We start from the raw sequence: 22,794 nt of genomic DNA, 5'->3' as shown, positions 1-22,794 counted from the left end.
TCGTGCAACCACCACGTGGTCCGAGGCGGACGGAAAGCTACTTTTCCTGTAACTCTGAACGAAGACAAAATTTCTTGTACGAAAAACACGGTCGAATAAATCGTCTGACACGTTAGATTACATACTAAATACTACAGCGTACTGCTAAAAATTTGAAGAAACGATACAGATTGCTAGTGGAAGAGGACCAGGTCCAGCAGGAAGGATCTTCTGTTTCTTCTAGTTACCTGATACTGATTGCAGGTCTTGTTATAAAAAGGTTATACAGAGAGTATATAGAAATGAGACGTTAGTCGTGGACGTTGTTCGGTCGATTTTAATTGGAGCAAGATTGAGCAACAGTCATCGATGTGTCGTGGTGAATGCTCGTCGTACGGTTTTCGGTGTCTTCGAATTTATAATCGTCCAGTGAATGGAAGTGGTACGGGCGCGTGAAATCGGTTGGACGGAATGGAAAGGTGAGACGAAGAGTGCGGGAAATCGATCTGTATCGGGGATTTTAACGTGAAAAAGACGATCGAGTTGTAGAAGTGTACGCAAGTGGGTGGGAGAGAGGGAGAGAGTGTACGAGTGGAACAAAAGCGTTTCTCGAGTACACGTAAGAGAAGAACAGAGCAGTTTTGGGAAGAGCCTGGTCGAGTGCCGCGTGTACATGCGTATGTGTCTGTGCGGCTACATAAAGTGAGGACCCGACGTATTTTACATATTTATTATTCGCCGAAGGAAGGATCCGTCGGTGACGAGTGTTTCGTGGTACTTCGTCTAAACGTTCTCTGCCGTGGATCTCTACCGGAGCGGAGATTTCATTTTGTCGACGATACGAGAGTGAATTTACCCCCACGAAAATTCTGTTTCTTGCGCCGGAAGTGAATCCATCGAACGGTTCAAAACGGGTGCCGTAGTGTCGAACGTAAGTTTACAGTGCCAGAGTATTTAAGTCGCTTCGAAATCATTTCTGGCGTGTCCGATTGAAGTTTCACTGGTTTAGATTGTATAATCGATGCGCATATGTAGATTCAGATAATGTTTCAGACAGTGTTTGAAGTGGGAAAAGTTTAGATCAAGCGTTGTTTATATTATTGAATCGATATGAGATTTAAAATGAGCGAGTAAGATAGGAGGGGATTTAATTTAATTGTTATCTGCGGATGAAGTAGTGACCCTCTCTGGATGTTGTAATGGATTGATATTTATTGTTCGACAATCGTGGTTCTAGCGTTTTAGACACTGAATGGTTGAATTACGATCTAGCGTTTCTTGAATTGGACTTTATTAAATTGTTCACGTCGTGTTTTATATACAAGAACGTTTTTTGTTTCTATAATCGAGAATATATTTTTATTGTCGAGTTGCATTTAAAATGAAAATTTCGAAGGTAAAAATGTATTTTCTTCCGAAGCGACTTTATTAAGTTACGAACGAAACAAAAACAATATTAAAACCCGAGCTTTTACTTCGTTCCCGTTTTACGTAATCGTAAACGCTATAAATGCATAATATCCGCAGTCCTGTTATGTCATTAGAAACCTTAACGATTAGATAACGTAACCCGATTAAATATGAACGAGCATCAAACCGTGATACCCGCGGTTATCTACATATTATCGTTCTGTCCTATAAATCATTTCTCAATTAACATTATTACACAGATAACGATCACACATTAATTATAACTTTCCTGTGTCTAAACTCCTACTATTTTTCATTGAAAACAGGTACAGAAGGGAAACAAAATGATCACATTACAATATAAACGACGAAAAGTTTTCGAACGTTAAGGTGCATCTCCACTGGTGTTCGTAAACAGTTCGTGAACAGTACCTACCTAATACGAATTATTCTTTCTAAGAATCTAGAAACATCAGATGTACAAATTAATTGCTGACCTTTTCATAAATTTGTTGTTTATTTACAAAAAAGAAGCTAAAAGATAGTCCAGTCTTGAAACTACTCCCCATCACTCCCTACACATTTACTCCATTTCTCGAGAAGTTGGCCAATCCTCTCTCGAAAAGAAATGGTACGTTTAGTTTTTCTTTCATTCAAACATCATTCCGAAACTGTAATTAACACTAGAACTACCAAGCAAGTCAAAATGACTTGTCAATACTCTCTTACAACAACGATTAAAATGTTATGACAATACATTTTCGCAGATCTTTTGCACCTTTTATTAGAATACGGATGTAAAGAAATTCTATCTAAATCAATTTCTAAATTTTCATAAGTTTTTCACGTTTTTCCACCGATTTTTATCGTCAGTAGTTCTACTGTTAATATTCACTGGGAGATTCCCCAACAAAAAACGATATTCTACCAATTGATTGCTGGTCTCTGTCACCCGAAGAATAAAAACATTCTTTCCGATCTTAATAAATTCGTCCCTGAAGAGCTTAATTTGTACACCTGGCACGTACATATGTTTTTGTTTTTCGGTGCCACTGTTCTCACGTGTCGCGTGTTCTCGTCTCGTTTCAGGTGTTCTTGCATCAACGCGAGAAGGATGAGGTAGATATATTAGTCGACGCCAAGACAAACGGCGCGACGCCGCTGGTGATGGCCTGTCGGAACGGACATTACGACGTGGCCGAATACCTAATCGAAAAATGTGGCGCGAATATCGAGCAATCCGGGTCAGGTAATGTCTTCCCCCTCGCTGATCACCTGTCTGTCTCTTTCTCTCAAAATCCTCGGTGACTCGAAACGTTTTTTGTGCTACGTCATCGGAGTTACGGAGCAACGAATTGCAAAATTGCGGAACTTCCGGCAGACGGGAGGCACAGGTATAGTCGACGGTAACGATATTAGAATGAGGTAATAAACTCAACGGGGGCAATAAACAAGGAAGCTTCATTCGCTGTCTCGAAGGATTTTCAAGTTGTAACATTTTCAAAATTTTCCAAATTGGTGCACCATCGGGGAGAATTAATTTAGAAAAGGGTAGTTCGTTTACAAACTTTAGTGACATCTCAGTCAATTGTCATTTACTGCCTACAAGATGGAAAATATTAATTGAGCGCCTTTGAGGTTTCTACCTCGCTATATCGTTAGCGTTCATTATACAGAAATATATTCGAACGGTGGTTATAGTCATACGGATTGCATGATTTAATGACATTGTTCAACGAATTTTTACTTTTTTCTTATATAGGGTGGATGCACCAGTAAATGAACACATACCAGTGAAAAGGTATAGATATTAAAAAATTTAATATTTATGTGCGGAACATATATTAATATTATTATCAGTTAAAAGTCGACTTTAATAGTTACAAAATCTCTTAAGTGTTCATTCATTGGTGCATTTACCCTAAATACAACACACCTACAAAGTGAAAATTTTCATATTTAAAAAAAATTGATTTTTTCAAAAGCTGTACCTGCTGGGAAAAAAGATCCGTAAATGTTTTATTTTCAAGATGCAGCGTTTCAAAATGAGGGCAAAGTAGAGGAATTACGGATAATAGAGTAGAGGAAGTACCATAAATATTACATTACTCTTCTTTGTAACGAAATTATGGATATTACATTTTTAAAATCATTATGTAATCGTGCGATTTTTATTCACTTAAATTCGAAATATACCACCGTTCGAATACTGTCGCGCCCTTGTGTGTTTCGGAAATTCTGCAATTCTTAAAGGTATCGATTGATTAACGTTCTTTCGTACGTTTCCACTCGAAGCGGTCCTTACAAAAGAACGAACGTTCGAAATCCTGGAAAACAATGGTCATTCAGAATGTATTTTCGTCATAATGGAATCCGCCGGTGATCCAACAAACAATATTATTGCGGTCCTGAATCGTTCACCGAAAAAGGTGAAATCCAAATCATAAAATATCCGGTTCTGTTATAAATACAGTTCATTTGAAACAATGGATTCTTGGAAAGGATTTTAATTGTAAATCCTACGGATTTAAGTCACCCGGTGATGTACCTTCAAAAACATTTCTGCCAGTGATGGCGATACAGAAAAACGAAAACGTTTGAAAAGGAAAAACATTTAATTCGAAGCAACGAATAGTAGTACACTTTGATCGATTTTCTATCGATTTCAATGTTCGGTATTATATTAGTAGCACATTCACCGACGCGAGTATTTCAGCTGGCTTTCTATTCCCGGCGTTTGCATTGTTTTACATTCAAATGGCGGTTGTTAACACTGGAAATCAGAACTACACGTATCAGTAACAACTCTTACTTCTCCTTCGCGTTTAGAGAAATTTTTCGAGAAACAAGAACAGAGTTAGATTTGACTAAACTGGAGGACCATAGTAGAGTTGAACAGATATTAAAACGATGAACGACGAAAGATAAGAAGGATAAAAAAAAACGTTACTGGCAAAGGAACTTCGGTACACCGAGAATTTTGATTTTTTTCTTTAAACCCCACAGGTTTGTAAGGTTTTTAATAAAAGCATCGAGCAATTTTTCATTCTTGCTGATATTCAATTCTTCGGGGTTAAACAACCCCCTATTTTCCTTGTATATCTTGAAAACTATACAACATATAAAAATAAATATCAGAATAAAAATTTATTCATTTAATTAAAAACTAGAAGTTTTTAAATATCTGTCATAGTTTTTAAGATATAAAAATAAGAAAACCCATATTAACTTGTAAGCTGGCTGGTTTCACTCTGGAGAGCCAAATATCAGGAAAAATTAAAAATTCCCCAATACTTCTATTCAGGTGCCACTTACAATCCTGGCGGTTGTTAACAAAAAATCGGAATTTTCGAGATACTCGAATCATAGAAAGATTACACAAAAACAGAAACTTCCAGTATCTAATGCAACGTTGTTTCCCCATGACAGTAGTCTTCGACGGCGAAACGATAGAAGACGCGCGACCCCTGTGGTGCGCAGCGGCTGCTGGTCACTTCGCTCTGGTAAGGTTGCTGGTGAAAAAAGGCGCGGAAGTGAACGCAACCACCAAAACAGGATCGACGCCCCTGCGCGCGGCTTGTTTCGACGGCTACTTCGAAATCGTCAAATTTCTAGTCAATTACGGTGCAGGTGCGTATCAACGTCGTGGATATACAGGGTGTAAAAAAAATGTTGCAGGTCCTTGGAATGAGACACTCGTGAGACGATTTTCAACAAGTTTTTTCTTAGCAACAATGTTATCGGAGGCTTTGTTAACGAGATATTAACGAAAAACACCGACCAATCAGAGCGCAAATCTGCCGACGTACGCGCTGTGATTGGTAGCCAACGTTACCGCGAGAACTCGGTCGGCAGATTCGCGCTCTGATTGGTCGAGGTTAATATTTTTGCTAAAAAAAAATTTGTTCTAAATTGTCTCATGAGGGACCTGCAACATTTTTGTTACACCCTGTATACATAGTTTTGAAGCGGTCGATTGACAAGATCTCGTGGGCTCGGCTGTATATCGCTGATTGGCCAATGGTGGCGGAAGGACAGAAAGGGATGGGGATGGGGGAGGGTTCTATGGCTATCTATTTTATCCAGGGGTTGAAATGGTTCCGAAAATAACTGTTTGAAACTCTTATACATCGATTCTGACGGAAACAGTCATGAGATTATATCTATAGTTGTGAGATATTATATCGGTCCTATATTGATTCTATAACTGTTATTTTTCGGTTTTATATCGGTTTCAAAACGGTTTTGGAATCGATACTTATGTTATATTGATCGTTAAATATATTACTTACCTAGTATAATGAAATAGTTTTTCTTTAATTTTTGGATAAACCAATTAGAAAACAGATTACTTTAAATTAGGAAAAACAAAAATATTAGTATTGTGAAATTGTAAAATTATAACGTTGCAAACTTAAACATAATCTGTAACAGTAATATTTAATGTTTTTCGTAACTGCAAAGTCGTAACAGTTATAACTAGACTGCAAACTTACTCATTTATAGCCTAAGTGAATGTGTAGACCTGAATAAAATAGAAATTTCAATAATATTTAGTATATGTATTAATTTATTTGCAAAGTTATAGAACCATTGACGAAGAAAGTCAGTGTCTTCTTATGTCTGGTTTTCCAAAATTTATCTTGGAAAGTTCGAATTAGCATAAACATCCGTAGTCTAGTTATATAACATTGTCTCGGTTCTCATAACAGTTTCAGGACCGAGACCGATCTCATAACTGCTTTCAATCCCTGGTGTTGTCTTTCCGTGGTCGAGTATTCACACGTTGTCTGTCATACACTGGCCTCAACACAACCATTCCGCGGTGAAATAAGACAGAAGCACAATCAAAGGTTAAAACCTAGATATCTCTTGATTGCAGACATTGAGATGGCGAACCGTCATGGTCACACGAGTCTGATGATCGCCTGTTACAAAAGCCACAACAACATCGTCAGGTACCTACTCGCCCTGAAAGCGGACGTGAATCGTAAATCGTTGAAAGGCAACACGGCGCTCCACGACTGTGCCGAGAATGGTTCCCTCGAGATCGTGAAGATGCTGATGAAACATGGCGCACGAATCGACGCAGACTACTGCGGGATGACGCCGTTGCTTGTCGCAGCAGTAACAGGTTATTATAGCTGAATGTTCCGTGTGCGACCTACCTCGCAAAGGTTCTCTTAAGCCGTGTGTGGACAACCAAAATGTTCACAGTTAGTGAGCAATCGGAGTACCCCAAACATCCTATTCTGACAGATTAGATAAACATAGATAATTGTACTTTCATACTTCTCCGAACCTCTTACATTTCCCTTTCTATACCAAGTGGTGTTTTAAAAAAAGAACATAAAAAATTGTGAAAGAAAATCTAGAAATAGATACCTGGATATTGAGTTGCCCATACAAGGGTTAAAACAGATTACACAAGGAACGCATATCCGAGGTGTTTTCGTTATGTCGGGCAAAGAAAACGTCCTTGGAGGGAAGACACGACATTAACGGTGACAATTGTTTCACGTAGGTCAAAAACATATCGTTGAGTACTTCATCGATATGCCGCATCTGGTCAGCCGGAAGGAACGCATCGACGCGTTGGAACTATTGGGCGCCACTTATGTGGATAAAAAGACGGACATGACGGGCGCGTTTGAACTTTGGAAACGGGCGATGGACGAAAGGTTTGCGATATTCTCCTGCTGATAAATGGGAAGTGGGGTATGCAGGGTCGTTCATGGGTTGTTGGCCGTCCGAGTGCAAAAACAATTTCGCCGCCCTTATTAATGTAATATTATTTAATTAAGAATTTGATATGCAGTGTTTACGTTTACATCTATATATATATACATACTTTTTTAACAAACATTATGCAAAAGGGTTATTTTGAAAAATTTTTATTTGCATAAAATGAAACAATGATCCTTAAAAAATAAATGGTTTTATTTAAAGTGACTATTTTATTGCATATATGAGTACAAAACTAATGTGTAATCTTTGTAATAATGATGTTATGGTTGATAAATAGCGACCATTAATTACCTATACGAATTTAATCAAGTAAATGTGGTTAAACGCATGATTTTTTTCAGATACCGACCGGATCTTCCAGCGATACCGAAACCATCCCCACCACCAGCTGTAGCTGCGTACAATTTCGCGGAAGAAATCTCCGATCCAGACGCGTTGGGCGACTTGAACGATCCGGATGAAATGCGGATGCAAGCCCTTGTAATTCGCGAACGAATATTAGGTCCAGCCCATCCTGACACTCACTATTACATTCGCTACAGAGGAGCAGTTTACGCGGACGGCGGACAGTTCAGTCGTTGCATTGAACTGTGGAATTACGTCTTGGACATACAGCAAAGTATGTTGGACCCGCTGGATCCTACGACTCAGGGTTCGTTGACCAGTTTCGCCGAGCTTTTCAGAATTATGATGAACAGACAGACAGTCGCGGAACGAAAAGTGCCACCGGTCCAGAGAGAAGAGGTTCTCAGAGTGTTCAAAAAAGCTGTAAGTCCTGACTCTAAATCACACACGCGGAATGATTCTGTCACCGTGTTGTAACACCTTCGAGAATACAATAGATCGACTTGTTGTTGCAGGTCTTGGAAGTGAAATTAGGAAAGCAAATATTGAACAAAGTCTATCAGGGCGACCTAACCTATTTGAATAAACTTCTAGTAATCACTCTACAGCTGGCGTGTCTATTGACACGTGAACTTCCAGAAGAGGGTACCGATGAGTATGTCGCTCTGCATAAAGCGATTTACGAATTAGTTCGAATAAATGCCAAAGGCAGACATGTGAGTACAATTGATAAATTACAGTTAACGATATCTCCAATTTACCTAAACGAAACTCTGTGCCCTAAACGGCCGATTAAATTAACGTCGTTGAACTTCTATTATTGGTACAACACAAGCTTAAGCTTGGCAACAGTTTCTGACAACATAACCTTAGTCGATTCATGTACGCGAGCTGTTATTTACATATTCCAATTGACTGAATCATTTATAACTACCGACACGGGTTCGTAACGAATAGAGCTCTATTGTATCTCATAAGACTGTAAACGGGAGATCTACATAGAGTACCTAACACTCTTTGGTTTTTTTGTTCTTCAGGGTCGTGATGTGTTGCATTTGATTCATAGCGGGATGGGCACTGTACTCGGCAAGTATTCGTTCTACGAATTCCCGTCCCCGCATTTGGCAGCGGCTCTCGTAAAAGTTGGCGCCGATGTTAATACAAGGGACAACGACGGTAACACGCCATTGCATCTTGCCGCTATATCGCACATGTGGCGGCGGGACCTCGCTGTCATTCTACTCGAGGCCGGCGCGCACATCGATACCGTTAATAACGAGGGTAAAACCTTCGAGACGCTGGTACGCGACAAACCCCTTTACAATTCTGTGAACCCGATAAAATACACCACTCTCTCCTGCCTCGCGGCTAGAATAGTTAAAAGAACGCATAAGGTAGACGAAATCCCAAAACATCTCCGATCCTTCGTTCAGATGCACTAATCGCGAGAATACACACATACACATACACACATCGACGGAGATGTTGCACGGTATTGTTCACGATGCCACGAGAGTGAATTGAATTTGTTTACTAAAGACGAAAGTGTCGACGACGAAGTTTTGCATCTTTTCGAATAGTAAACCAATGCTAGAATATGTTTCTAAGTGGGAAAGTATAAAAGCTACCCTAAGAGACCTGCCATTATTATTCATGTGATAATACTGTTACCGCGGTACGCACACGACCTAGCCCGACGTGGGATTTTCTAATCGAATCAATATAGAAAAGCAAAATTAATATTCCTTATTCTTGAATAACACACACACGGGTCCGTACGACAGGCTGTCAGATCTCGTGAACAACTGTTTTCTCGTTGCCTCTCAACAACCGACAGCCGCGCATCTTTATTCTTTATTTATACAGTGAGCTAATGATTTCTATGTACATGATGTTACATATTCATTATCTTGTATCAATAACGATTAAAAACAGTGCACTCAATGTAGATCGCGCTCCTAAAGACCATCGCCTCAGATACGGATTTCAATATCTCTAAATCGCCAACATTCGCCAATTACTCGAGACTATTTCTCAATACTTTGAATACTATTTCATGTTGGTTCGCGGAGACAGAAGTATCGGACTGGTGTACAGTCAGGGAATGATTCTTTATGAAGAAATTCGTCGAAAGTATAGAATAACATTTTTTTCTGTAAGTAGGACTGTTTCCGATAAGTGTGATTGAAAATTTCTTGGTGAAATGTCCCACAGAATGGGATTTGGTTAAAGCGTTTGTTTATTACTAGTCGTTTCTACCTATTGTATGAACGAATGTATGCATGCTGGTGCAATCTTCAGATTCGATAGTTTCGGGAACAATACCTTGGACAAAATTATTTGTTATTTTAAACGTTCGTACATATTTTTTCATGAGGAATCGTGCCGGCCCGATTGTACCATATATTTAACCTCGCCCTGTATAAGTACGATAAGATAAATTCGAGGGAATCATTGCAGCAGCTTATTGTATAGCGCAAACTCATTCTATCGCGATTTCGTACATGAAATATCTCGTCTATTGGTGTGGAACTTCATAAGGAATTGAAATCTTCGGAAACAGAGAACCTAGGAGAGTATTTACTGGCATCGATTATAATGGCTTAGAAATATTGATCAATGTGATTTTACTATTGTATACTTGGCGAATAGCCGTTCCCTTATACATAAACCCCATACGAGCCATAATATACACATCGCGTTGAATGATATTTAGTCATAACATGAATGTATGTTAAATTGGAAAACGTTGTGTAATCGTAGAAGAAACGGTTTTACTTTCAACGCTGTATAAACGAATAAAACAGGGATAAGATTGTGTAATACACAAATTCTTGTCGTTTAGAGTGAATAAGCAATTCGTAAGACGATAAAGCATGCACTCCTGTGTTGAAATATTGAAGAAATATAGATTGCGATTAAATATTTTCTTTTGGAACTCCGTAAAGTTTTCATTTGTTGTATAAACGTACGTGTTCTGGGTTTTCTTTTTGAGCATCGTCAGAATTTCATACAAGTTATTTTACTCAAAGCTGTTTATTATTTCGATAGATTCAGAGTTATATGTGCATATTATGATTCATATGTAAAGATTATTTGTAAACGATTCATTTACATCGATTTAATTTTATTTAAAATGTGATAAACATACATATAGATTATACGTATTATACAGAATTATATATATATATATATATATATATATATATATATATATACACACATAAGAATCATGATACGCGAGGTGTTTAAGTAAGGTGCTTTTTTTGAAAACAGTTCTATATTTGCACTCGAGAATTAATAGCACTATTGTAGAATAAATCCGTATAAGTCAGAAAGAATAAACAACTTTATTCATAATTTTTGCGTCGTTTAGTAGTTTTGTACCGTTTAAATGCGTTTCTGTTTTCATAATCACATTAATTTATCACTGTAGTTTTACATGAACATTAATAATTTTGTACAAAAAAAGTATCTTACGTTCAGAGCCACCCACTTTAACTGTTTTATAATGTAAAGACTGTGAAAATACAGGTGTGATTAATAATAATGGACGGTTTATTTATTTTTATTTAGTAATACAATGCATTTCCTCCTATAGCATCTAATAATTATATTTTCTCTGAAAAATAAAACGTGTATACGTATAAATTCCTAGCTGAAACTTAATGTTGCTAACACGTTAGATATTAGATATTACTGTTTTCCAATAAGTTGTCCGAAATTTATTAACAAATTAGACTTTGTATAATCATATATCGATGGCGACATCAACGGCAAAGCATCCAAGCTATTAATAAATTAGTACCATATTTTTGCCCCTAGATGACACGACATACTCTTTTGGTACCAATTTTAATATCACATTTAATTTTAATTACACATATAATAGATAGTAGTTGTTAATGACTGCTAAAAATTTGACACTAATGAAGCACATTTTCATTTATTTGTTAGATACATATACAATACTCGTAAGATGATAACTCGATTTTTATCATACATACATATCTCGTCTGTGCTTAGTACTTTGGACATTTCGACGTACAGGGTGTTGTAGGTATTTTGTATCACGTCGTTAGGTAAGAAAAAATGAAATATTATTAATTAAAACCGTTATTACCGACAATGTTAATAAACACTAGTAATTCAAAAAATTATCTTATACTATTAGAAAAAAATATTTGAAATACATGAAATATATTTTGTGCCATTAAATATCATGGTACACGACAGATGTCGGTGCATGAAAGGAAACAAACCTATAGTCTGAACTTACTATACATATATATTCTATTTATATTTATAAACACAAACACGATTCACGATTATAAACTATCATAACAGGAACGATATAAATATTTAGGCTTTCCGAAGATACCATTTTCATACTTTCATTTATAATTTGTTTTCCGACTGGAACTTATTATTGAATATAGTAGTTTCCGGTACGATTTACTACTTCCGTGGACGGCCATTTTATAAGACGCTTCGTGGTCGCGTATGTTTGGATGCAGGGTGTCTTTTACTCTTTTCAACTGCGAATTTTAGTACGAATTCTTCGCATAAGTTAAATTGTTTGAATAGTGAAAGAAGCCTCGAAGATGCTAAAGCAGGACGAGTAAGTATGAAAGTAATATTTTGTACAATTCATCGAACGTTCCTTTCGGCGTGCGGGATCACGTACAAGCAACATAAACCGACGCAATACGTAGGAATTAACGACAACATGAATCGCATAAAGAAAATACGTTTAATTGCGTATTACCAATCACTATTTGTATATATTCCACAATGAAAAACGTAGCGCGTTTCATTGACGCTCTCTGAGACAATCGCCGAACGCTTCGCCGAGCACGTTATTTTTACGCGCCTTTATGAACTTCAGGAATCAAGTGCAAAATAATGACGAACGAGATCGAAGTAGGGAACGAGATCGCAATCGCAGATCAGACAGACAAACACGCATAAACTCGACGAGTCATGATCGAAGCAGAGACCGAAACGATCGTGGCGGCAGGAAAGCTTCGGATCGCCGGATTTACGTATCAAACATTCCCTATGATTTTCGTTGGCAAGATCTTAAGGATCTTTTTCGGACCGAGGTCGGAAAAGTTGCACACGTGGAGCTTTTCACCGATGAAAATGACAAACCGAGAGGCTGCGGAATTGTCGAGTTCGAAGATTCGGACTCTGTAAAAGTTGCCGTCGAAAAGATGCATAGATACGACATTAAAGGAAGAAAGCTTGTGGTGAAGGAGGTAGTTAGTATATTATTATTTTCTCAGATACTGTTTATAAAGTTTCGTTTATATTGGGACGGGCCGAGCACGCAATGGCTTGAGATTCTTAGATTTGTTTTAAATCAAACAATGTATACTAGGTCGTGCTACGAACGATGCTCAAAGGAGCATCGTCGATGATTCACTGACAACGATTTTCTAACGAGTTTGTTCAATTCTCATGTTATTCAAATGAGCTCGTGGTAGGCCCATTGACCTCATGTTGCATGTGTATCGACAGTGCAGTCGTCTTGCGGTAGACCCGTCTTAGTATAAATGGACCTTAATGTGAACTTACAATGTGATTAGGAACACATGTTCTAATATCTGTACTTTTTAGGATTTTGACATCGAACGTGATAAATATGGTCGGTTAGCCACAGCTCGTAACAATGATAGAGTACGTGATGATAGATTTAGAGAGCCACCGAGACCACAAGGTGGTGGACGACAAAATATGAATGTACCAAGTGGTGGAGGCGGAGGCGGAGGTGGCGGTGGTGGTGGTGGCGGCGGCGGTGGCGGCGGTGGTGGTGGTGGAGGAGGAGGAGGCGGCGGTGGTGATAATAAATTTGGAAATACCTACGGTTTAAGTACTCAGTTTTTAGAATCCTTAGGTATTAATGGACCTTTAGTTACTAGAGTATTTGTTGCAAATGTAAGTTTACATTTATATAAGAACAATAGAAATTACATTCGGTTACATAACTACAAAGAATTTATCTAAATCTTATATAATTTGTGTATTTAGCTTGATTATAAAGTGGACGAAAAGAAATTATTAGAGGTATTCAAACTAGCTGGTAAAGTATTGCATGTTGAGTTAGGCAAGGATAAAGATGGAAAGTCTCGAGGTTTTGGAGTTGTAGAATATGATCATCCGGTAGAATCAGTGCAAGCCATATCAATGCTTCACAATCAACAACTTTATGACAGGCGTATGACTGTCCGACTTGATAGAGCAAATGAACCAGATATGCCACCAAAGTTACCAGAAGGTATATATTTATCTCATTTAAGTACATTATTTTTCAATTTCAATTAAAGAACAAAAATTAATCATTAATTGTATAATAGGTTTGAAAGGACTTGGAATGGGACTTGGAGCTGGTGGTAATAGATTAATGGATGTAGCTAGAAACATTCCTAATGTTCAGGCAAATAATCCTCCCGTTGTAAATCCTATTTCTGCTCCTGTGTTGGCTGCTGGAGCCTTTGGAGCTGGTTTAAACAATGTTGTCCCAGCACAATTAGGTAATTTTATATACTTACTATAAATTCAACGTTTTACAGTTGCACAGCGAGGAATTAATAAGAAAAAAATTATTTTTATCCCAGCATCTGCATTGACAAATACAAATGCTGCAGCTCTTCAAGCAAGTCTGGCTGGAGGTTTAAGTGCAAACTTGACCACCAGTTCTCTGCTAAATTCATCTTTGACAAATGAATTGGCTTCTAACTTAAATAGCTTCGGCGGAGGAGTCGGAGGTTTGTCTAGTTTACAAGCCTCTTTATCTGGTGGCCAAGGCAACAATTCCTTTGCGCCGCGAGGTTTATCTAAAATGGACAATGATGTAGGCTTCGGTGGAAACAATTCATTTGGTGGTTCTAACTTCGGTGGCGGTAGAGATTTTGACGGTGGATTCAATAGAGGAGACAACGACCGCGGTCCTGGTGGGGGCGGTGGCTTTAGTGGAAATCAGGGACAGGGAGGAGGCGGCAACAGGCAAAATGCTAATGGTTCACGACCAATGTCTGACACTATTCTTATAGGAAACGTATGTACAAATTCTTTCCCTTGTAATACGTGGACATAACTGTCGGAATGAATTATTATTGATTGTTATGACAAGAAATTTAATGCATTTAACTTAGGATCAATTTATTTTTTTGCATTATCTCTGGATATGTAATTAAACGTATAAATATGTTTCTATGTATATTCATATCTTGCATAAAGTTCGCTGAAAAATTGGGTACATATAAACTCATGTGACTATTATAGCTACCACCAAATACCACATGGCAAATGTTACGAGATAAGTTCCAAGATGTTGGAGAAGTCAAATTCGCTGAAATGCGGGGAACCGACATGGGAATGGTACGATTCGCGTCCGACTGGGATGCTGAACGTGCTGTGTGTATCCTTTTACAAACACATTTGCATCAATCATAAATCTGCTGTCTGTTACGTAATATACAACATATGGAAGTTCCCTGGGGATATTTAGACTTTCTAGTTCTATTTACCCACGCCACTTATGTTGCGTATTACGTAATAAACATGATTTTTATATGATCTTGCACTGAGATTTATCCTGACCACTGTGCACAATTGCACGTTTGAAAGATTTTCCTTAATGATGTATGTATAGCTATGATGAATCGGTCGCGTATTGACGGCAGAACGATCGAAGTTCGCCTTTACTAAATCTTGGGGGGAACACACTCAAGGTAACAGTAATAGAGAACCTCTGCATAGGTTGATGCTTAACCATAACTTATTGATGCAGCGAGAGGAGACTGGGTGTTCGTATGTGGTCTGCAGGATTGTTCCGCTCCTGATGACAATACTTGAAATTCATCCTAGTTGTGTGGCAGAACTTAGGACAGTGGGTGAGAAGTATCTGTCGTTGGAAGATCAACAATCGTGTTTTAAATGCCTACTTCAACGTCGAAAAGAATGCTTATTGGCTGCCGGTGATCACCCTTCCTTGCTACGGCTGTTTCAGTTGAAAAAAAAAATTCTTTACTAGAATTATCGTTCCTTTTTGCAGTGGAAGTCCTACTAAACAGTTCGTTCCCGATATCGGATACTTTTCGTGTGATCGATACATAGTTTAATTGTTAGGCTTAGGTTCATAATGTTCAACGTAATCCGTAGGTTTTTTCAGTACATAGGTTATACGCTATTTACAGTAATTATCAAAACGTAGCTTGTATGTTTATTTTCTTAGTTTTTGTGACGAGAGATCAATCGGTTTTTCCACATTCCGGTCGGAGAACGCGAGACGCTTCTTGGTCGTGTTCGCGGTGTGGTCAATCGATCCAGGTTAGACAGATTAATCTTTCAAGCATAAATACTAACGCGATATAGCTGTTACGGGCTTTACAAGTTTAAAGTTTATCCATGTATGATAGATAATTTCATGCACAATCCTACGCAGATCGTGGACGTGTGTCGGTTTTTCTGTGGTATCGGTCGCACTCTATTCTTGTATCTAACACATAACGAGATACATGATGGCTCAACAGGGGACTGTGTATTGTTTCCATTTGTAGTTCTGCGGTCTGATCTTTTACTTGTCGCGCCACATCGTTCTTAGTAAACTTGGAGATTCAAGTAGTGCATACAAAATTTTAGTTGTCATTAGGAAAGGCCCCTTTCTTATAGTTCACTCACTTCGAGACTTTGGCGACCGAAGATTGGATGACTTTGTACCCCCTGAAATTTGGCAGAATTGTCTTACGTATTGTGCATTAGAATATGTTTACCAAAAAGTAGGTGAATGTTTAATCTAGAGAACAAGGAAACAATTTTTAATCATCTTTCAGCGTTGAAAGAAAGTGCACATAACACAGAGGCTCTCCAGCTAATTTTATAGATTTCCATTTTTTGGTAAACATATTTCCTCTCGCCACGTAGATTTCGAGGAACATTCTGCGAATTGTGTAACACTCTTGTATAACCACGACATCATGACAGTGATTGAATAAAATCCAAATCCGTTTTGACTACAAAAAAAAAACATACTGGTCGTTGTGTTTTATTTCTGTGTTGTTGTGATTCTTTAATACTTTAAGCAGGTCAAGTGCTGTGGATTATGCATTGGCAAGGAAATTTATCGTTTCTGCAACGTATAGTCTGCAGATATATTTATGCAGAGTCGAAGTTCCAAATGCATTGCACTTTAAAAGGAAATCTCTGCTTAAAGGTTTTTTTACCATTCTATCTCTAGATGTAGAAATCCCTGTTTACTTTTGAGACATTGAAGTTCCACGATCCTTGAGGTGAATATTTGCTTACATCGCAGGTGAGAAACTTTTCAAAGTGATTGTGGTTTCCTGTTTCCTCTATGACGGACAATTTTGAAGAATGAATAATTTGTTTGAAATCTTTTATCAAAGATCTGTGTTCCTGTTATGCTGGAACGTCGTTAGAAGAATATTTGGGTTCGTCAAGTTACATCTGGTACTCTTTCTCTGAAGATTGTTAATTCAGAGTTATACTATGAATGAAAATGGTGGATTAACAGGTTTTTCGGGGGAAGTTAAGATTGGCTGGTAATGTGGCATTTCGTCTCTAACATTGTGGTTGATTCTTATTTATTGTAGTATTCTGAGTGCATTTTCCACATTTATTGATATTTGCGTCTGGTCCAAAAAATTGTGGAATTCTGTATGTTCGAACTGTATTGATGTAACATGAAAAACAAGGAACCCCTTTGTGGTAATTATGACTTCTATGGTAAGTGGTGGCAAATCTTTTTTTAATCTTTTCTCTGCTGACTTCGCCAACGAAACAATTAATTCGTGTTATCACTATACGTATGGAACCGTTTTAATGACCATCGTCGATTTCCGTTTGTGGTTACCAAATTTGTTTCTTAATATTTCAAGGACGTTGTATCTTTTTTTCTTAATATTATCATTGATGTCAGATAGGGTCTTACTTTATAACGCATGAGATCGTGTGCAATGGCTTTGTGCCGTACATTTCCATCGTAAGTGATCGCACATTCGTATTTTTGTTATTCCACCAGAAATATTAGTGGAAGGATTTAACTGTTTCGATGATTGATTGAAAATAGGGACAGCAGAATTTCCTCATTGGTGTTATTCAAATTTATGTATACTATAGGTGTCTAAATATTCATTGTTAATGGAAGAATATGTTTATGGAATGAAATTTTCAGTATATCCGGAGCGCATTAAATATTCGATGTCTACAGAAGTTTTGCCAATTGTTAATGATGTAACCATTATTGTCAATATTTTCATATATTATTTTTTTATACAACAAAACTTTTGCAATTATGTATTTTAGATATATTACTAATTTTTCTAATGGCCGCTACTGTTTGCTTGGAAGATGAGGTAAGTTCAAAAAATTTGAAAAAAGATTTATATGTACACCTGTTCTTCCAGGACATCTATTTCATCTGACTACATGGTTATTAAGTGGTAAGTCCTGTAGGAGTGATACCCAGTGCTATAATAAGAAATGAAGGTAAATGAACGTGATTATACTTGTAAGTGTTTATGTCATAAAGTAATTAAATTGGATGGTGCAGCGTTCTATCTCCTTTTTTTTTTGCCGAAATTACAGTGTTAGTGAAAACCTGTAGAAGTGAGTGTATTTAATTGCTTTAAGGAAAACTTGTTTAAAAGGTATAAAAAACTGTTTTATATCAATATTAGCTACAAGTATAGCTCTATGCACTTTATTCACAACCTCGACATAATCGTGATATTTAGTGTTCAGTGCCATTACTAGCTTACTGTTTAAATGGATATTATAATACTAATGTATACACTGTAAAAACATACAGCTTATTTGTATATGTATTCAATTTTAAATAAAGTTACCACCTGCTACAGAATATAATCTGAATCATAATACACATCTATCACCGGAAAGTATCAGACGAAAAAATGATTAAATAGTCAAAGTAACAAATATCAACGTTTGTGCAAATAATAATGGTCTTAGGAATAATTTTATTGCGTAGAAATAGTTTTATCCAATCATTCTAATCTATTTAGTTAAAGAATTGCAAGATAGTCTGTTCATTTTTAACACTATTTGACAAATGTTTTTTCTGCTCTCCATCCCCATACATTGCAATTAGTAAAAAAAACTTTATATACCTACGAATAGTAACTTTGGAAAAACTAAAAGCTCGATTTGCGACCAATCAAAATTTGCATAATGTGCCTTTTTCAAACGTCTAAAAAACGTTTATATAACCCCAACGAAGTCAGTATCACGCGATCTGACTTTTTAAATTTACTTACAGAAAACCCCCAGAAATGAAAAAGGGCATTTATAACATAAAATATATTTTTTATTTTCGATTCTTTTCGTATAAATAAAAATATCAGTGGATGTGGAGCCACTCGTCTCCTTCTATATGTCGATTGCTACCTTCCGGTTTCCGAATAGCAGAAGACATCGTCTCGCGGGAACCAATCGCAACCGAAGCCTGTTCTTCTCCCCTCGTTTTTTGGTATCGCATCGCTTCTGACGTGCGCAACATCTTTGGGTGGTGGAGGTTCATTTTTTTCCAGAAAGTATTTCTTAAGAGAATGGCAGCGCAGTGGATACGAAACGCAGTAAGTATCTACGTGTGTACCGATCAGAAATGCTCGAACAAACCAGTGTCTTCCAAGTAACTACTTCATTCCAAATGGAAAGGTTAGAATTCACCGATTGGTTATATATCTGTCTGCTTGACTGTATAATCTCTTGGCAGTCTTCTATTCTTATATCATTCATCCCTTTTTATCTGTCTCTTCCACGATATCAATGTTTCATCTTGTTCCTATCATCCTGTTTTACGAAATTCAATACGATTTGCGGCGTGTCCTTTTTCGATAACCATGAATTACATCAATATTTTCTTAACAGGTTCCAAAAATTGGCGGTGTTCGCCTTTATAGCAGTAAAGTCCACAAATGCACGCTGATTCCTGGAGACGGTATCGGGCCGGAGATTTCTGTCGCCGTTCAAAAAATTTTTGACGCCGCCAAGGTGAATTCTTCTTACACGAAATTATAATTTAGCAGTTGATGTAGTTGCACGACATTTTTATATAATCTGCATGTTAGTTGAACAGTCTATATATTCATGCATAATTACTTTGACACTTTTGTTAGATTTTTGCATAGTAGTGACCATGTCAAGAGTATTTGTACATTTTGAATTATGGAATACTTGTTGTTTGAACCTTACAAGGTGACCCTGTTTGTCCTACTACTAACCTTAAGGAGTTTATTTTAATCTTACTCTTATACAGGTTGATCCAATTTTAGGCTAATTCAGTCTGCTCTTATTGTAGCTAAGGTATGTTTTTTTAATTTGTATATTTCTTTCTACTTATGTAAACATGTTAATGTGTTTGTATGAAATCCTGTTTAATTGATTGCATGTCTCTTAGTCTATCTCTGTTTGTACACAATGGTAATCTGTCAGTTGTTTTAATGTATTTAAGAAAGATAAACAATAGTAATCATATGTCTTGTATTGCATAACACTATTACTCAACTGTTAGTGTTTACAATTGGGCATCTATATATTGTATTCCTGTATATGATAATATTAATCAAAGTGAATTTGTCTATTCTTTGACATGATTTTAGCAAAATATTGTTGTTTCATTTGTACATATTTTCATTTATAAAGTTCTCTTGTATACCAGGTGCCGATAGAATGGGAATCTGTCGATGTAACACCAGTAAAAGGTCCAGATGGCAGGTTCGGTATCCCACAAGCTGCCATTGACTCAGTTAACAGGAATAAGATTGGTTTGAAGGGTCCTTTAATGACACCTATTGGAAAAGGACACAGATCTCTGAATCTTGCATTGAGAAAGTAAGCTTGTATTTATCTTTCTGTGATTAAGACCAATCCGATTCAATTGTCACATGTATGTAGAGTATTGTGTCAGCCTTAATGCAGCTATCTTGAATTGTTTGCGTTACATAATCACAAGTACTACTGCGAATATGTACTGTTTTAATTATTTGAATGTGTTTAAACTGTTTTTCAATTGAACTGAATATAACACGTAATTCATACTATTCAGTTAGTAATTACTATTTATCTTTTATTCAGAGAATTTAACTTATATGCCAATGTTCGACCCTGTCGCTCCCTAGAAGGTTATAAAACATTGTATGACAATGTGGACGTTGTTACAATAAGAGAAAACACAGAGGGAGAATATTCTGGTATAGAACACGAGATTGTTGAGGGAGTTGTACAGTCTATTAAATTGATCACAGAAGAAGCCTCTAGTAGAGTAGCCGAATTTGCTTTCCAATATGCTCAGGATAACAATAGGAAAAAAGTATGAAATTTGCCTATAAACATTTCACAAAAATTAAAATCTGTTATTGTTATTACAAGATAATAATATTTATTTTGGGAAATGTCAGTTTATTGTATAACCATTGATTTCTTTTACAGGTTACCGCTGTACATAAAGCAAACATTATGAGAATGTCTGACGGTTTGTTCTTGAGATGCTGTCGCGACGCGGCCCAGAAATATCCCTCTATTAAATTTGAAGAAAGATACCTGGACACAGTTTGTTTAAACATGGTCCAAGATCCCAGTCAATACGATGTGCTTGTAATGCCTAACTTGTATGGTGATATTCTGTCTGATATGTGTGCCGGTCTTGTAGGAGGACTTGGTCTCACACCAAGTGGAAATATTGGCTTGAATGGTGCCTTGTTTGAATCTGTGCGTAATTAAAGATTCATACTAGTTATCATCTGTTCTGGTATAAGGACCAGAAATAATATTTTTATTGAAATGCAGGTGCACGGAACTGCTCCGGACATTGCGGGCCAAGACAAAGCAAATCCTACCGCGTTGTTGCTCTCTGCTGTAATGATGCTTAAACATATGGGATTGAACAAACCTGCAGCAATCATTGAAAACGCCGCATACGACACCATTAAAGAAGGCAAATCTCTAACGGGAGATCTTGGAGGGACGGCAAAGTGCAGCGAGTACACTAATGAAATTTGCAAAAAGGTTTTAGCACAGACGAAGTAAAATGATCCGAGGTTTATGGAAATAAACTGCCAAATACTCGTAGAAATCATACGCGTGAGATAACATGCTGTATTCGAACGTCTCTGTAATTATTGTTTTCAAATTATCGTCATTGTACATGTCCGGGATCACTCTGCAACTTGATTGTCCAGGTTGCAGCGATTTTACGAGTTGTAGAAATATGTTCTTAATCATATGATCACACAGATTTAGATAATTTTTTTGCCGAGTACTTGTTTAAATAGTTTACCGTGAAACGTAATGTTACTTGACTTCGTGGAGTTTGCTAACAGTGTAATAGCATTTAATATTGTTTTATTGTGATCGTAAGCACGCAGTCTAACCGCGTGTACGGACTGAATATACCTCTGTGCATGTTTGTCACGGAAGATTCTAGTAGAATCTGTAAAAAAAAAAAAGGAAACTGAAGATTAGGCGTGTAAATTGTTCTAGGAGCAGTGTATGATACTTTTAAATGATATTGTTACGGAGCAAGCGTGACCCCGAAGAAGAGTTTCAAGAATCAACCTTGCGCAGTATTACACATCAATAAAATATTATAAACCCAACACGAAGCTTTTTACTTCACCTCGACGAATTCACAGCAGAGTGTGCTTGTAAGTTAGCCGAGACTTGTATCGCCAACGAGGTATGTTTGTACAGCTGGATTACATAACCTTTCACGAATAAATAAAACCGAAGATATCTATCATATATATGGTATGATTGGTTCTTTCGCAAAACCATGTCATACGTTGCTACATAAGTCATCGCGATTCTTGTATGAGCGATAGCACGTTAATCAAGAGTGATAAGAAGAAAAGTTCGTTTACACGACTATCAAGATAAATAAGTAAGAATGTCTCCAATATCAGTTGCCGTATAGAGAAAAAAGGAAGACAGGATAATCGATGAAGAGAGAATATTATAGAAAAATAAGTCCACGAGCATCAATTCTATCCCTTATAGTGTTACATTATAAGAACTCATCCCTAACCACTTTGTAACTCCTCCCCCCGTTTCCCCTTTCACTGTGGTTACAATATGCTTCTCAGGAAAACTCTCTCAAGTATGAGAAAAGTTGTCGGCTATATATCACCGGCGGGGACAGGGGAAGGGATGAAGGAAGACCCGGTGTCATCTTCGCTGCTCGTTAATTCTTTTCGTGATTTATCGAGATTCTCCGGCCGAATAACGACTGACTCTTTGTAAATTTTTCATATTAGACATCCCTTTCGCCTG

The 22,794-nt window shown here is 37.2% G+C and overlaps 3 protein-coding genes across 7 annotated transcripts in view; all 3 read left to right on the top strand.

The window, feature by feature from the left end:
- LOC107188231 (protein fem-1 homolog CG6966) overlaps positions 1-9,481 on the top strand; it is a 46,589-nt gene extending 37,108 nt beyond the window's left edge. Inside the window, exons 2-8 of one of the 2 annotated variants that reach the window (XM_015576488.1) lie at positions 2,479-2,638; positions 4,819-5,019; positions 6,272-6,523; positions 6,914-7,070; positions 7,479-7,905; positions 7,998-8,198; positions 8,520-9,481. In XM_015576488.1, coding sequence (XP_015431974.1) covers positions 2,479-2,638; positions 4,819-5,019; positions 6,272-6,523; positions 6,914-7,070; positions 7,479-7,905; positions 7,998-8,198; positions 8,520-8,924 — 1,803 coding nt within the window. In that variant the 3' untranslated portion in view covers positions 8,925-9,481. The remainder of the gene's footprint in view (positions 1-2,478; positions 2,639-4,818; positions 5,020-6,271; positions 6,524-6,913; positions 7,071-7,478; positions 7,906-7,997; positions 8,199-8,519) is intronic. The other variant, XM_015576489.1, reaches the window with a different exon arrangement.
- Positions 9,482-11,962: 2,481 nt separating this feature from the next.
- Positions 11,963-16,500, top strand: LOC107188233 (heterogeneous nuclear ribonucleoprotein M). Of its 4 annotated transcripts, none has more exons than XM_015576495.1 (9): positions 11,963-12,103; positions 12,371-12,746; positions 13,105-13,422; positions 13,516-13,762; positions 13,842-14,018; positions 14,103-14,252; positions 14,343-14,542; positions 14,770-14,905; positions 15,140-16,500. In XM_015576495.1, the coding sequence occupies exons 1-9, from the start codon at positions 12,087-12,089 to the stop codon at positions 15,193-15,195; spliced, it is 1,677 nt and encodes a 558-aa protein (XP_015431981.1). In that variant the 5' UTR covers positions 11,963-12,086; the 3' UTR covers positions 15,196-16,500. The 4 variants fall into 4 exon arrangements, with proteins under 4 accessions (XP_015431981.1, XP_015431979.1, XP_015431980.1 ...); XM_015576493.1 differs by having other exon boundaries at positions 14,103-14,542; positions 15,140-15,218; positions 15,278-16,500; XM_015576494.1 differs by having other exon boundaries at positions 12,371-12,743; positions 14,103-14,542.
- Positions 16,501-18,978: 2,478 nt separating this feature from the next.
- Positions 18,979-22,121, top strand: LOC107188238 (probable isocitrate dehydrogenase [NAD] subunit alpha, mitochondrial). Its single transcript, XM_015576500.1, has 6 exons — positions 18,979-19,100; positions 19,396-19,518; positions 20,186-20,358; positions 20,602-20,836; positions 20,956-21,234; positions 21,313-22,121. The coding sequence occupies exons 1-6, from the start codon at positions 19,074-19,076 to the stop codon at positions 21,550-21,552; spliced, it is 1,077 nt and encodes a 358-aa protein (XP_015431986.1). The 5' UTR covers positions 18,979-19,073; the 3' UTR covers positions 21,553-22,121.
- Positions 22,122-22,794: the final 673 nt, after the last annotated feature.

This window comes from Dufourea novaeangliae, unplaced genomic scaffold (assembly GCF_001272555.1).
Source record: "Dufourea novaeangliae isolate 0120121106 unplaced genomic scaffold, ASM127255v1 scaffold118, whole genome shotgun sequence".
Classification (NCBI taxonomy): Eukaryota; Metazoa; Arthropoda; class Insecta; order Hymenoptera; family Halictidae; genus Dufourea; species Dufourea novaeangliae.
This window is presented reverse-complemented; position numbering and strand designations above follow the sequence as displayed.